General features: G+C 40.0%; 1 protein-coding gene across 1 annotated transcript in view; it reads left to right on the forward strand.

The window, feature by feature from the left end:
- STPG4 (sperm-tail PG-rich repeat containing 4) overlaps positions 1 to 15,901 on the forward strand; it is a 37,499-nt gene that overhangs the window by 8,797 nt on the left and 12,801 nt on the right. Inside the window, exons 4-5 of the mRNA XM_045827299.1 lie at positions 6,918 to 6,982; positions 7,429 to 7,483. Of these exons, the coding sequence (XP_045683255.1) occupies positions 6,918 to 6,982; positions 7,429 to 7,483 (120 nt within the window). The remainder of the gene's footprint in view (positions 1 to 6,917; positions 6,983 to 7,428; positions 7,484 to 15,901) is intronic.

Genomic DNA, 15,901 nt, shown 5'->3' on the forward strand with positions numbered 1-15,901 from the left:
TGACTGGCCTCATTTTATAGACTTCACCTCACATGGCCACTGAATGGACTTCTCCAGTCTGTTTCTTCTCCCACTCTCTGGGTGGCTTTATCTCACACCTCTGTCCAAATCCCTGACACCTCCTCCTCAGTCCTCATTTTTTCTTTTTCTTTTTTAAAAAATGTATTTATTCGTTTTTTAGAAAGAGGGGAAAGGAGGGAGAAAGAGAAGAACATCCATGTGTGGTTGTCTCTCATGCTCCCCACACTGGGGATCTGGCTGCAACCCAGGCATGTGCCCTAGATTGGGAATGGAACCAGCTACCCTCTGGTTCGCAGGCTGGTGCTCAATCCACTGAGCCACACCATCCAGGGCTTACTTTTTCTTCTCAGCCTTTTTGCCTGTTCAGCCCGTTCTCCCCAACCTCTCATGTAGAGTGCTCCTACACCCAGACCCTTCCCTATTTACACTTCCTCCCCTGGTGATCTCATTCAGTCCCGGCTTTGAAGACCATCTTTTTGTGATTTCTAAATCACACCTCCTGCCCAGACTTAACTGCTTTTTGACTTCTCCACTTACATGACTGGTTCGGGCTTTCTCAGCGTTGGCCCTACTGACATTTTGGACAGGATAATTCTTTGTTATGGGGGGACTGTTCTGTGCTTTGTAGCATGTTTAGCATCATTCCTGAATAATTAGATGCCATTAGCTATCCCCCCTCTCAGTTGTAACAACGACACTGTCTCCAGGCATTGCCAAATGTTCCCTGGAGGGCAACCCCCGCCCCCCCCACCCCCCTCCTGACTGAGAATGCTGCTGGGTTTAAATCTTTGTGCTTGCTGTCTCTGAGTGGCTGCTCTCAGGGTCCGAGGTCCTGGCTTCATTCCAGACCTCATTGTTTTACTGCACCCTCTCTCTCTCTTTCCCTTGCCCCACTGGCCTGCTGGAAGCTTCCTGAATTGCCACCCCCACTCCTACCTCAAGGTCTTTGTACTGGATCTTGCCAGTTCATTGATCTTTGACAGTGGTGTTTATAGCTGTGATGCTGACGATATCTCTGAAAACACATTCATTTGGAAGCACTCCATGGTAAAAAAACAACTGCAGGGATTTTCAGCAGGATGGTTTTTCATTCAGCAAGGTAACAACAGAGAGAAACCTGGTGCCCAAGACCAGGCTGGCAAGTAATATGTAGGGAACTCAAGACTTAAATGTTGGGAGAATGAAGAGCAAAACATAGATACGATGGAGCATTTCATTGTACCAACAGCAACACCATTTAAATGGAAAAAGGGCCCTAAAAATTGGCTCATTTAGCAGATACTTTAGAGGGTGAATTCCCAAAGAGCAAGTGCAAGGCAAAGCACTAATGCCACATGCAAGTATGTCAAGAAGGTGGCAAATGAAAATGGATTTTGATGCCCTGGCTGGTGTGGCTCAGTGGATTGACCGCCCCCTGTGAACCAAAGGGTCGCTGGTTCAATTCCCAGTCAGGGCACATGCCTAGGTTGCAGGCCAGGTCCCCAGTTAGGGGTACGTGAGAGGCAACCACATATTGATGTTTCTCTTCCTTTCTTTCTCTCTCCCTTCCCTTTTCTGTAAAAGTAAATAAATAAATAAAATCTTTTAAAAAAATGGATTTTGAAAGATGGATACCTTTCTCTTTTGAAAGAATGTACCTCAGGGATTGGGACCCACTTGTAATTCTTAGTCCATTTGGAACTGATGGAAATTACAAGGTACTGGTAAAGTTAAGAACAGTATCATCAGGCATGCTTCATTTTGAGCAAGTCCTATGTTGTCTAGTTCTCATTCCATAAAAAAGTCTTAGCAGTGACTCAGTGACATTTCCATACAATACAAAAGACTTTACTTCCCAGAAAGTAGGTACACTTGAAATTTCTATCAATAGTACCTAAAAGTGTCGTACCTGCCAGCCCTTTGGCTGCATTCCCCTTACGATCACTCTGACAGGGCTTCTGACGCAGTGAAAATGTTCCCCTCTCTCCCACCTCCTTATGGATGTGGGTTCTCAAAATGTTGTCATGCGAAGAGCCTAAGAGGTAGGGTTAGATTTTTTTCACTTAGTCCAGTTTCTGACATTAATGGTGTTGGTACAACAGAACTGAATTAAGTATCCACATTAATACCATCTTTCGATATTGTGTGGCTTCAAGCTATTGCAAGATTTCTTTTTTTTAACATTTTATTTATTTATTTTTAGAGGGGAAGGAGGGAGAAAGAGAGGGAGAAAAACATCAATGTGTAGTTGCTTCTCACAAACCCCCCAACTGGGAACCTGGCCCGCAACCCAGGCATGTGCCCTGACTGAGAATCGAACCAGCGAGTTTTTGGTTCACAGGCCGGCACTCAGTCCACTGAGCCACACCAGCCAGGGCAGCTATTGCAAGATTTCTGAGTACCTTGTTAACATGGATTGAAACAATAACTAGCATCAGGTATTTTTATGGGCACAATGTCTAGATTTCTGAGCTCCATTACAAATGAAGAACTGAGATGCATATTTTAGAATTAGAAAAATGCATGTGTATATATAAAATCTCCAAGGACAATGGAGCCACCCAGATATTTTGCAACAAGTTCAGCAATGTGCAGAGAAATAGTCTCTTGCATAAGGCAGCTGACTAGTCACGACTTTATGGAAAAAAAAAGTCAGCCCTCTCTCAGTTATACTAAATAGCAAAGAATGGCCAGTGCCAAGTAAAGTAGGGCAAATACAGAAGTTATGGGAACTAATGTTTCTTTTGAGACTAATGCTGTCTAAGAGTTTTTTCATAAGTACTTTTTATATTAAAACTCTATGTGGTTGCTGAATATAGAGGGATAAACAGCTGCTTTAAGGTTTTTTTTTTCACTTCTCAGTTCTCTTCTTTCTCCTCCTGTGTATGTGTGTATATATGTACACGAGAGTGAGCAAGCATGCTAGAGGAAGCATATAAAGCATAATGCACTATTTAGAGTAAATAGAAAGCCCTGGCTGGTGTGGCTCAGTGGACTGAGTGCTGGCCTGCAAACCGGGAGGTCCCTGGTTCAATTCCCAGTCAGGGCACATGCCTGGGTTGCAGGCCAGGTTCCCAGTTGGGAGCATGTGAGAGGCAACTGATTGATGTATCTCTCGCACGTGGATGTTTCTCTCTCTTTCTCTCTTTCTCCCCACTCCTCTCTCAAAATAAATGAATAAAATCTTTAAGAGAAATAAACTAAATAGAAAGCAAACACCCATATAAACATTATCAAAATCAAGAAATAGTATGTTGCATCCCCAAAAGCCCCCATGCTTAAAATATACTTTTGTGCTTCCACATGAGGATAAAAAACACCACCAGCATTTTCTGGGTGTTTGTTATATCAAGTGAACAAGTAACAAGGTACAGGTGCATCAGGACAAAATGTGGAGTTCATCATAAAATTTATATTTACTGTTGTTATCACCGTATCCACAAAAGTCTGTGTCTGTAATCAAAATTGTGTACCAGTATGTGAATGAAAGCAGCAGGGTGAAATATAATTGTGGAACTGGCATGTGGCATAAAATGCCAGGATATGAATGCCTCATTTTCAGCAAAGGCAGTATTGTATTTTTAAATCCGATTTTTAAAATAATGGAGGATGGGGAGTAGATTGTTCACTTCAGGAAGGATTCTTCCTGGGACTTAGTAATATAATTCCTTCCTACCAGCTCCTTCAGTAGAAGAATTTCTGGAGGTCCTGTCAGTCTCCCCTGGCTCCTCATTCGGCTTCCTCCTCCCCCTCCCTTCCTTTGCATATCCCAGTCTCTGTGCCTGCCAGACCCTTACACTCCTTATTTCCTGCACCTCTGAGCTAGTTAGTATCCATAAACCCGGGGACAATGGAGCCACGCAAGTAGTTTGCAGCACGTTTGACAACAGGCAGAGAGGCAGTCTCCTCTGCAGTGTTTCTCCTCAGAATCCCTCCCTTGCTCCCCTCAAGGCAGTTCTGTCTTCCTTAAAACACCACTCGAATCTCCTTGTCTTCACCATCTTTAGATCACTTGGTTGGGCTTATATAATTTCTCCCCCCAGCTCTATGGAGGCATAATTGACAAATAAAATTGTATATATTTAAGGCATACAAGGTGATGATCTGATCTACACATACATTGTGAAATGATTACCACAATCAAGTTAATTAACAGGTTCATCACCTCACAGAGTTACCATTGTGAGTGTGGATGAGGACACGTAAGATCTGTTCTCTGAGCAAATTTCAAGTGCACAAACACAGTGTTATCAACTATTGCCCCCATGCTATACCTCATATTCCCAGAACTTACCCTGTAAGTGAAATTTTGAGCCCTTTGACCAAACCCCCATCCCCGCCCCAGACCTTGGCAACCACCATTCTACTCTGTTTCACGAGGACAAGCTTTCCAGATTCCACGTATAAGTCATACAAAACAGCATTTGTCTTTCTCTGTCTGGCTTATTTCCCTTGGCACCATGCCCTCCAGGTTCAACCATGTTATTGCAAAAGACAGGATTTCCTTCTTTTTTATGACCGAATTTTATATTTATTTATTTATTTCAGGTGTTCACGTATCCTATTTTCATTATCCACTCATCTGTCAGTGGACGTGCAGGTGGTCTCCATAGCGTGGCTGTTGTGTGTAATGCTGCAGTGAGCATGGAGTGCGGAGATCTCTTCCAGACACTCATTTTGTTCCTTATTTTTAATATTTTGAGGGACGTGTTTTTCATATTGGCTGTATCATTTTACATTCCCACCAACAGTGCACAAGGGTCCTTTTCTCTACATCCTCACCAACACTTGTTATCTCTTGTCTTTTTAATAATAGCCACCCTAGCGGCTATGAGGTGGCATCACATTGTGGCTTTGATTTGCATTTCCATGATGGTTAGTGGTGTTCAGCACCTTTTCTCGCACCTACTGGCCATTATATGTCTCTGTGCAAAAATGTCTATTCAGGTCTTTTGTTCAATTTAATTGGATTATTTTGGCTAATGGGTTGTATGAGTTCCTTATATATTTTAGATATTAACACCTTATCAGATACATGGTTTGTAAATACTTTCTCCCATCCCTTATGTTGCCTTTTTATTTTGTTGATTGTTTCTTTGGCTATGTAGGAGGTTTTTAGGTTGATGTCTTCCCATTTGTTTATTTTTGCCTTTGTTGCCTTATTTTGCTTTTTTTTTTGGTGTTATATCCAAAAAAATTGCCAAGACCAATGTTAAGGAGCTTTCCCCATTTTCTTCTAGGGGTTTTATGGTTTCCAGTCTTACATTTAAGTGTTCTGTCCATTTTGAGTTAATTTTGATGAGTGGTATAAAATAAGGGTCTAGTTTTATTCTTTTGCATGTGGATATCCTGTTCTCTTACTACCATTTATTGAAGGGACTGTACTTCACAATGTACTTCAGAATACACAATGGGGTACCATTGTGTATTCTTGGTGCCCTTGGCAAAATAAGTTGATCATACGCATGGGTTTATTTTTGGACTCTCCATTCAGTTCCAGTGGTCTCTGTGTCTGTTTTTAAGCTAGTATCATACTGCATATATTTTGTAATATAATTTGAAACCAGGAAGTGTAATGCCTTCAGCTTTGTTGTTCTTCTCAAAATTGCTATGACTTTAGGTTCTTTTGTGGTTCCATATACATTTTAGGATTGTTTTTCTGTATTTGTGAAAAATGCTGTTGGAATTTTGATAGGGATTTCATTGAGTCTGTTGGCTGCTTTAGATAGTATGGATATTTTAACAATATTAATTCTTCTAATCTATGAGCATTAGAATTCTTCTAATCCAAAGAAATGGATATCTTTCCATTTATTTGTATCTTCAATTTGTTTCTTACAGTTTTCAGTATACAGATCTTTCACTGCCTTAGTTCAATTTATTTCTAAGTATTTTATTGTGTTTGATTCTATTGCAAATGAGATTGTTTTCTTAATTTATTGTCCAGATACTTCATTGTTAATGTATAGAAACTCAACTGATTTTTGTATGTTGTTTTTGTATCTTGCAACTTTACTGAATTTGTTGATTAGTTCTAACAGGGTTTTTTTTTGGTGGAGTCTTTAGGGTTTTAAAAAATATATATATATTTACATTTATATACGGATGTATTTATATATAAATATATTTATTTGTTTGTTTATATTTATATATTTATCTATGGACACATTTATAAATACATATTTAATATATTTATATTTATATATATGATAATGTCATCTGCAAACAGGGACAGTTTTATTTCTTGCTTCCCAATTCGAATGCCCCTTATTTCTTTTTTCTTGCCTAATTACTCTGGCTAGGACTTTTGGTACTGTACTGAACAGGAATGGAGAGAGTGGGCACCCTTCTCCTGTTTCTGATCTTGGAAGAAAAGCTTTTAGTTTATCACTATTTGTCTGTGATGTTATGGGTCATCACATGTATGGGTCATCCAGTTAGATTTAATCTCTCCCTACCTCCTAAATCTTCAATCTGTTTTTCAGCATTGATTATATCGTTTTGTATTAGAATTATTTATGTTCATACCTTCTCACTCCTGCTGGTCAGGGACAATCTCTCTCTTACCATTGTACTCCCTACCACATCTAGTGGGGTTCTTTACCCATAGGACAAGCTCAGCAAATGATGGCTGAATGGTTTGTTGAATCCAGTACACGTAGAATATGATCAATTGTATAGTGGCTTTTAACACATCATCTTAGGCATACAGTCATAAAATTCACCATGAAATGTGAATGTCTGGGATGTTTTGAAGCTCCACCTTTGGAAATATGCTGTTTCCACTATTAGAATAGATAATAAATTATATAATGTTATACAGTAATAAAATAGAGGATTATGAATGATAGCTAATAAGAAAAGTGAGTTTAAGACTTATGATAACCTATTATTTGTGTGCTTGTCCATTTGTGCAGTCAATTCAGCTGTCACCAGGACAATATGATGTACTTCCTCCTCCAGTTCCCAAGTATGCTTCCAGGTAATAATATACTTATTACTTATTAAGTTGCTTTTAATAATTGCATTTATGCCTTTCTATATACATACTTAACAATCAATACTGATGGCTTTTAAACTTCATTTATGCCCCTTATATCCAGATGAGCATTCTCAAATACTTAATGAGAGATAGGGAATAAATGAACAAAGGTCCTCATATTAAAAATAAATTTAGAAAATTGCTCTGGCTGGTGTGGCTCAGTGGATTGAGTGCCAGTCTCTGAACCAAGGGGTCACTGGTTCTATTCCCAGTCAGCCACATGCCTGGGTTGTGGGCCAGGTTCCCAGTTGGGGAGTGTGTGAGAGGCAACTACACGTTGATGTTTCTCTCCCTCTCTTCCTTCCTCCTTTCCCCTCTCTAAAAATAAATAAATAAAATCTTTAAAAATAAATAAATTTAGTAAATCATATCTTTTTTTAATATAGGAACTTTGTATTTCGTTCTACAGTTCAGAGATTTCCAACATCTTATTTCACTCCTGTAAGTATGTATTACACTTAAATCATGGTAAATTTGAGGCTTAAAATATGCAATGATGCCTTTTGCTATATCAAGATTAACACATTGCTTATTGAAGTAGATAAACAATGAATGATTATGTAATTGATTTAAAATATACTTAAAGTATACCTGAAGCTATAACAGGAATATCAGTATAAATTAATCATTTATGTTAGTTTACAGAAAAGAAGTAAAGGTGTCTTTACTTTTTTAGGTCTTGACTCATAATAGCTCAATGACGTCATCCCAGTCACCTGTTCAGAATTTCCTGTCCCTCCCTTCCTTTATTTTCTATTCTCTATAGAACTCATCACTGTCTGACACACTACATCTAAATTTTTGCCTATCCTGTTTTTGTCGGTCTCCCCTATTAGAAAGTAAGTTTCATGAAGTTGGAGAGAACTGTCTGTTTTTGTCCTTTATACCTTGCACCTAGAAAAATGAGTGACACACAGTGTTTGTTGAATTAACTAATTAATAAAATCATCAGAGACATTCAGCAGATCACTGTATTAACAATAAAAAGGAAAAGTATTTCTAGGTGCTTTTCTTTAAAAAATGTGAACATGCTTTCCTATTTCTAAAAATGTCCAAAGACATGTACATGTATTATGATAAAAATGAACCCTTTTAGATAAGTGACCAGTAGAATGCCAAAAATTATAAATAATTATATAAACATTTAGAAAGAATGAGAAAAATGTGAAATTATTTTGGGATGGTTTGATGGACAATAGTTATTTATTTGCAACTAGAAACTTGGGAGTAGGGGGAGGAGAGATACAGCAAACATCTGAAAGAGGAATTAAGATACTAAGCTGAGCTCAGAAACAGACACTAGAATATATAAAATTTATATATTTGAGAAAGGTGATATGACAATCCACAGGGAAAGGAAGAGGTAGTTTATGTTAGACAGTTGTTAAATAACTTCAAAAAATTAAGTTAGATTCTGTATACCACATATTAAAATAAATTTCATATTGATTAAATAAGTAAATACTTTTCAAACCATAAAACCAGGAGAACATATATTAGCATATATCTAATTTTAGGATAAGGCAGATTTTCTGACAATAGCAATGGATGAATTACAAAGGAAAAGAGGTATTCAATTTTATTATATACACTAAAAATTTTTGCATATATTAGAAAACAAACTGTAAACAAGTTAATAGGAAAGTGCAAATTAGGGAAAGTATTTTCAATATACATAGCAGATAAAGGGTTAATGGTCTTATCTCAAGTTCTCTTAGCCTATAGGAAAAACATCAGTAGAAAGTAAAACAGATAAAGGCCATGAATGGGTAATTAATAAAACAAGAAATTCAGCCCTGGCTGGTGTAGCTCAGTGGATTGAGTGCGGGCTGCGACACCAAAGTGTTGCAGGTTCGATTCCCAGTCAGGGCACATGCCTAGGTTGCAGGCCACAGCCCCCAGCAACCCCACATTGATGTTTCTCTCTCTCTCTTTAAAAAACAAACAAACAAACAAACAAGAAATTCAGATATCCTACAAAGGTGAAAAAGTTTTGATGTCGCTAACACTTAAGTGCGAGAAACCAGAAGGCTGACTGGAAATTTTCTGTATTCGGGTGGTGTGGTGGACTGAGTAATGGCTCCCAAAGATGTCCACGTCCAAATCACCAGCATCTACGAATGTCACCTTATAGGGCAGACACTTGGGTGATTACGTTAAGGGTCTTGAGATGGAGACATTATCTTGGATTATCTGGTGGGCCCTAAATGTAATCATGTGTCCTTAGGAAAGGTAGTCAGAGGGAGATTTGAGAAAGGAAGAGAAAGCAATGTGACCAGGAGGCAGAGACTGGAGTGATGTGGCCACAAGCCAAGGAGTGCAGCCGCCACCAGAAGCTGGAAGAGGCAGGGAATGGATTCTCCTCTGGTGTCTCCAGAGAGAACACAGCCCTGTCAACACCTTGATTGCTGCTCAGTGAAATTGATTTTGGACTTCTAGCTTCCAGAGCTTTGAAAGAGCACAATAAACAACACAATAAAACAACACAATAAAGTTCTGTTGTTTTAAGCTATCAAATACAGTGTAATTTGTTATAGCAGCCGCAGGAAACCAGTAAAGTAGGGGTTATTTCCTGTTGGATTTCACAGGAGATGGATGGGATGAGGACCATAAATGTTTACATCTCTTGGACTTATCATGTGCTTCAGAACCACTCCTCAGCCTCTCCTGCCTGGGATATAAGCCACTGGCTTGTGTTCTGTGAACCAAATGGGGAACAGGGCTGGAGATCTCACTATTTCTAAGACAGCAGTTCACTTAATTACTGTCCTCAGTAAAGGCCCCTGTCCTCACTGTGCCTTGTGCTCCTGAGCCCAGATCTCTGGTGCAGTCTCCCCAGAAACTAAGCCCTCTGTTTCCTATAGGGATGTAGGATGGGTAAGCTACCTGGCTGCTGAGGGTGAGGTGACTCGGGACTAGGGGAGAAAACGTTCGATGATGCCTGACATTCCCAAACTTCTCTTGGGTTCTGTGGAACAAATCGGCCTGCTTCTCCTTAGCAGGACCTCTCCAGGCACTTGTTCTTCAGCTTTCCCCACCCTGCCGTGCCAGGCTGCATTCCTCCACACTGCTTTGTGCCTTCCAAGAGCATGTTATCTCTGTTGGCTGTCGTCCCTTCCTTGGCTCTCTGTGTGCATGTGCGTGTGCACAGGTGTGAATGTGTGTGGGGAAGGAGATAATTGTAAATGCTTTACACAGTTGGCATGGCAGCATGCAGTCGAGACACCAGTTTTTTTCCCTACTGGGTGATATTGTATTTCCTTTGGAATACACACTTTAAATGAATGCCATGAGTGAATAAGCATTTGTTTACTCTTAGTAAAGACAGATTCAATTGAAAATAATTTGCTGTTAGTTTAGGCTACGTATCTTGCACAATAAGCAGCCTGGTATGGGAAATAGCACAAGGCAGTTGATTCTGACAAGTTTTGCCTTTGTTTTCATGGCTTTTATGGAGGAGAAGTTTTCGGAGATCCTTATTCCGCCATTTTCATTGATGTTACCTCATTCATTCCAGTTTATAAATGAAAGTGATTCACTGATTTGGAACATCTTGTCCTTCAACTAAGTGAAAAGAATACTAAAATATTCAAAACAAAGAAATAGCCCAGGGCTGTGATTCGTGTCTGTCCTCAACAGGCATTCCCAGGGCAGACTTATGGGTTTGGTTTAGGTCCGCCAATTTATCAACTGCAGAGGAAACTTCTTTGATCCCAGCAGTGGGAGATGGTGGTGTGTGGTGTGAGTGTGGCAAAGAAATGACGCTTGCAAGGACATTATCTCGAAGCTGCTTGAGGTAAATGCATTAATCCTTAGGCCATTATAAGCCTTTATCTGAAAAACTCATTTGACTGATTTTATCATTCAGCTTAAATGATTATAAAAATTAAAATCGAGGTCACAGAGCTGTTAAGGACTCTTAGAACTGGAAGAAACTTTACAAATCTGCTTCTACTGTTAGGGCCAACTTTAATGATGTCGCAGTGAGTGACTTCTGGTGCTGGGCACAGCGCTCGGTGGCAGACATGTCCTGTTTCACTCAGCCCTCACGGCAGCGTGCCGGGGTAGTATTGATTATCCCCACTTGACAGCTCAGGAAATGGAAGTTAATTGTCTGAGATCACACAGTTATTAAGAGGTATAGCCAGGACTTCGACCCAGTCTATAATAACCTCAAAACCTGGGCTCTAAATAACCTCAAAAGCTGTGCTCCCTGGTAAGTGAGTGCAGTCAAGTGACTTGCTTAATGCCTTGGTAGAGGCATTAAGGTGGAGCTGATCTGGGGTCAAGTCCACGTGGCAGACATTATGTTGTGTCTGGAGTCACAACTCCCCTGAGGCTCGTTCATGGGGCCAGACTGGCCTGCTTGGCCCTCTTTGCAGTAGGATGGGTTCACAGGGAGGAGGCCTCTCTCTTCTGGAAGGTCCGCCTGCCAGCCTGACTGTTCGGTCCTGATCATCCAAGATCCTTATGATGGGTGGATGGATGGATGGATGGAGCTTAGGCTCCTGCTGAGAATCTTGTATACTGACTTCTCTTCACTTGCCATATTTTTTCCCTTGGGACATCTTTAAGATGATAGAATTTCCAGCCTTTTCTCAGCAAAGCCTTATTGCAAAAAGCTGGACTCAGCTGAGTCTAGCTGACTTCCACAGAAGTTCTTTTATCCCCTTTACACATCTTTTTTTGGTGGTTCTGTGTGTGAGGCCCATGGGTAGCCCTGTTCAACGTTCCGAGGCAGGTGAAACATGTTATCGGTGCTCCCTCTGCCTTCCTGCAGGGCAGGGACATTCAAAAGTCAACAACCCAGCCAAGTACACATTCCAGCACCCAGAAACTTAACACGTATTAAACAAGAGTCTATGATTCATGATGAATGTATCTGGTGCAGGACCAAATGGCTTAGCATGCGCCACTGGAAACAAAGCACCCAATATTAGACACCGGTGACTCAAGTTTAATATTATCTGTTGATAGAAGTGCCCGTACCATCTTCCTTCCAATAGCCACCTCCCAAACTCTCTGACACAGTCGCTTGTAAGCCTCCCAGCAAGGGCTGACTCCAGGTGGAGGAAGGAGATAGGACAGGGGTGAGGAAAAGCCTTGTTTGGGGAAAGGGACGTCCATGCCTGTCCCTTCAGAGCCCGTCCATAGCCTAAGCAGGAGTCAAAGAAACAACACTGCTCACTAGCCTCTCAGTTTTTGGATCCAAGGGCTTTACCACAAGGTATTTGAGGGGCCCAGAGGGGAAACTTGTATTTAAATTGTACTTCCCCACCCACTGCAGCAAAGCCTCAGACTCCACAGCAGGGATTTTGATGTGCGAGCCTGAGAGACAGGAGACATGTGTTCCTCTTGATTTCATTGTTGAACAATCTTTGGGAGGGAGCTCTCCTTTTCTCGTGTCTTCTTTTAAATGGAAAAGCTCCTCGAAGGAGAAGTATATTGATCCAATTTACTACTAAGGTATTAGTGACTTATTAGATCCATCTTCTTTCCTCCCCCTGTCATGCTTCCAGGAATACAGATGAGGCGATGAGAATTAGGGTACCTGGGATAAAGGAAAGGAACGGAAGAGGGGAAAATATGAGAAGGGGCCCCAATTTTTAGATATTTTATTATTAACTGTCCATTCTGTGCACAAAACATGGATACTATACTTGTAGACAGTAGCCTTAAGATAATTTCATAAAAGCATCTACAAAATAAGGAAAAATAAAATTTACAAAGAGGCATTATGTTGGGAATGTTCACAGACTTTTTCTTGTAAAATAGATGTCTGTTGATACTTATGAGAGGATCCCATTGTGGCATAAATGTGAAGTAGAATAGTTTCAGAGAAAATCGATAAGTTAAATGGATGGAGTTCCTATTTATGTGCTATAAACTAATATGTACAATTTGAATATTCCTGTTTTATGTGATTAGGGTCATAATAGCTCTTTGGATTGAAAGTCTTTATTTTCTGTGCTAAGAGTAATGTGTGATTCCCAGCCCAATATGGCAAATTGGCCATATACATCCATCTCCTCTCACTCTCAAAACTCAATAAAACGATAGTAAAAGGATAAGGAAGTTCACGTGGATAAAGAGAAACATTGGCAAACAAGAGATTTCAAGTATTTTTGGGAGACAGAGAGCAGAGACAGCTGGAAGCTATGCACCAGGCAGGGAGGATGCGGAAGGGGTAGAAGCCAGCTTGTCCCTTAGAATGACAGGGAGGCTTAGGGCTTTTTAGATTAAAAGACGAAATTGTGTTGATTTTAATATATTTTTGACACTTTAAAAAATATTTTATTTCCCTGTAGAGAGAGGGGAGGGGAGGGAGAAAGAGAGGCTGAGAAACGTTGATGTGAAAAAGAAACCCCAATCAGTGGAATCAGTTGCCCTGACCAGGAATTGAATCGGTGACCTTTTGCTTTGCAGGCTGACACCCAACCAACTGAGCCATACCCATCAGGCCTATCTTTGACAGTATTTTACAATAGTGCAGTGATATTCTTCACTTCAGGTCTAACATTGTCATGACACCACAGGAGGCAAATTTGAGAAAAACTGTTGGAGCTTCCTCAGTCTTCCCCAGGTCCCCTCCTTTGGGACTCCAAGTCGCTGTCTGAGGTGCCGACACTGTCCCCACCCTCACCCATCTCCGCTTCTCCATCGTTAACTAACCTAACTTTGTTGGATTCTCATTGGTCCGTCAAAGACTTGTCCCATCATGTGGGCACTTCTCTATCACTTTTATCAACTTCGTGAAATAGTGCATGTTTTGGTAAAATCTGCAGTTTTCATTTTCATTTATTTTCATTTCAAGTGAGGGAGAAATGGAAATGAAAATTATTTTCATTTCAAGTGAGGGAGAAATGGACTCACAAAGACACCATTCTGTGTGTGACGGTGGTCCCCCATGTTAAGCAGAGGTATTTGACAGGATAGACGTTTATAAATGGTCAGCTCAGTGGAGAATTCTTTTGTGTTATGACATCTTTTGTCCACGTTCAGTACTTTGTTATGCAATGACACATACTGAATATTCAGGTCAAAAGACCAGTACTATCACAGGACAATGCGTAGTCTTTTCTAAATTTGGGGGTCATTTTTATGGATTATCACAAATGGGATTTATGGGGATAGAGATTATACTTCCAAAGCTTTTTAAAAAGTATATTAATTTACATCTCTACCAGCAATCAAAACAGTGTCCATTTTATGAAATCTGTACAAATCTTGTTTATTGTTATTTTTAAAAATATTTATTTGACAGTAAAAGAATGGCTTCTTATTATTTTAATTTAATCTGGGATCTGAGGGTACACATTCTAATTATCCCTTACTGGTGTTCCTTCCTGCATACTTCCTGGTTAGTCTTTACCCAGGCATCTGTGGGGTGGAGTTCTAACATTCTTTCTTGTTGATCTTTTTTGTATAAACTCTATAATGAAGAAATATTAACACATATTTGCCAAAGTGTTGCAGGGATTTTGCTTTTTATTTTTGTGTTCTTATATATACAGGAGTTTAAAATGTAAAATGTTTCTGTCATCAAATTAGAGAGTTTGTCATCACTTTCTGAAGTGTAAGTACATGAAGAAAGAGGCTCTCTTATTTTATTCACCAACACCCAGGCCCTCGTACAGTGCTCAAAAAAGGTGTTGAACAAAATCTGTACATCTTTTCCTCTTTTCTTTCTCCCACCACTTAATAGGTTCCCTCCCAAGAAATAATGTTCACTTTAACTTTTTTGCATTTATTTGATTTTTAAAAACACTGGTCACTCTTTAACTCTTCCAAGGCATGTTCTGTGTGCAGTTGTGTGGTAAGGATGTGGTGCCATGTGAGCCCTGTAGACCCAGGACTGCAGTCTCACTGTTGGTGCACGAAACCTGCAATCACCAGAAATCTGACCTGTGGATCTGGTGCAACACAGTATGACCTACAGACATTCTCTGGGTCACTTTAAGCCCTTTCCAGAATGAGGCAGGTTATAAAAGATGGATACGTACAGGTGCACAACTCTTCCTCTCTTCTTTCCATCATCCGTGAAAACTAACTCATTGAAATTTGTTAATCATCTATGCATCAAGTCTCCAGGAGCAGCCTATTAAAAAAGGGGAAGATAACATGTGAAGGCATAGCAGGTATATGATTTATTTTTTAGTTGTGAAAGTATATTAACTTTGTTTTTTAAAAATTTAACCTTTATTGTATTTTTTCCATTACCATTTATCCCCCTTATGCTCCCCTTCCCCCCAGCAATCACCACACTGTTGTCCATGACCATGAGTCCTTTTCCTTTTTGCTCAACCCCTCCACCCCTAACCACCCCCCCACCAGCTGTCATCCTGCTCTCCATCTATGAGTCTGCTGCCATTTTCCTTGTTAGTTCAGTTTGTTCATTAGATTCCACATATGAGTGAAATCATATGGTAGTTGTCTTTCTCTGACTAGCTTATTTCACTTAGCATAATGTTCTCTAGGTCCATCCATGCTATCCAAAATGGTGAAACTTTCTTTTTTTTTTTTTTTGGCCAAGTGGAATTCCATTGGGTAAATGTCCCACAGTTGTTTCATCCACTTATCTACTGATGGACACTTGGGCTGCTTCCATGTCTTGGTGATTGTAAATAACACTGCAATGAACACAAGGGTGCTTATGTTCTTTCAAATTAGTGTTTTGGGTTTCTTCAGATATATTCCCAGATGTGGGATTGCTGGGTCAAAGGTACATTAACTATGAAGTTGAAAACCCTCTAGGATCTTGGGTGCCTCTCAGGAGCCTTTTTCACCTGTTAAAAAATGCGACCTTCTTGTTTGTGTCAGGGATTCTGTTGGTGGATTATATTTTGTCCGCAGGGTGTA

The sequence above is a fragment of the Phyllostomus hastatus genome, unplaced genomic scaffold (assembly GCF_019186645.2).
Source record: "Phyllostomus hastatus isolate PE091 unplaced genomic scaffold, TTU_PhHast_1.1 phas_scaffold_78, whole genome shotgun sequence".
Classification (NCBI taxonomy): Eukaryota; Metazoa; Chordata; class Mammalia; order Chiroptera; family Phyllostomidae; genus Phyllostomus; species Phyllostomus hastatus.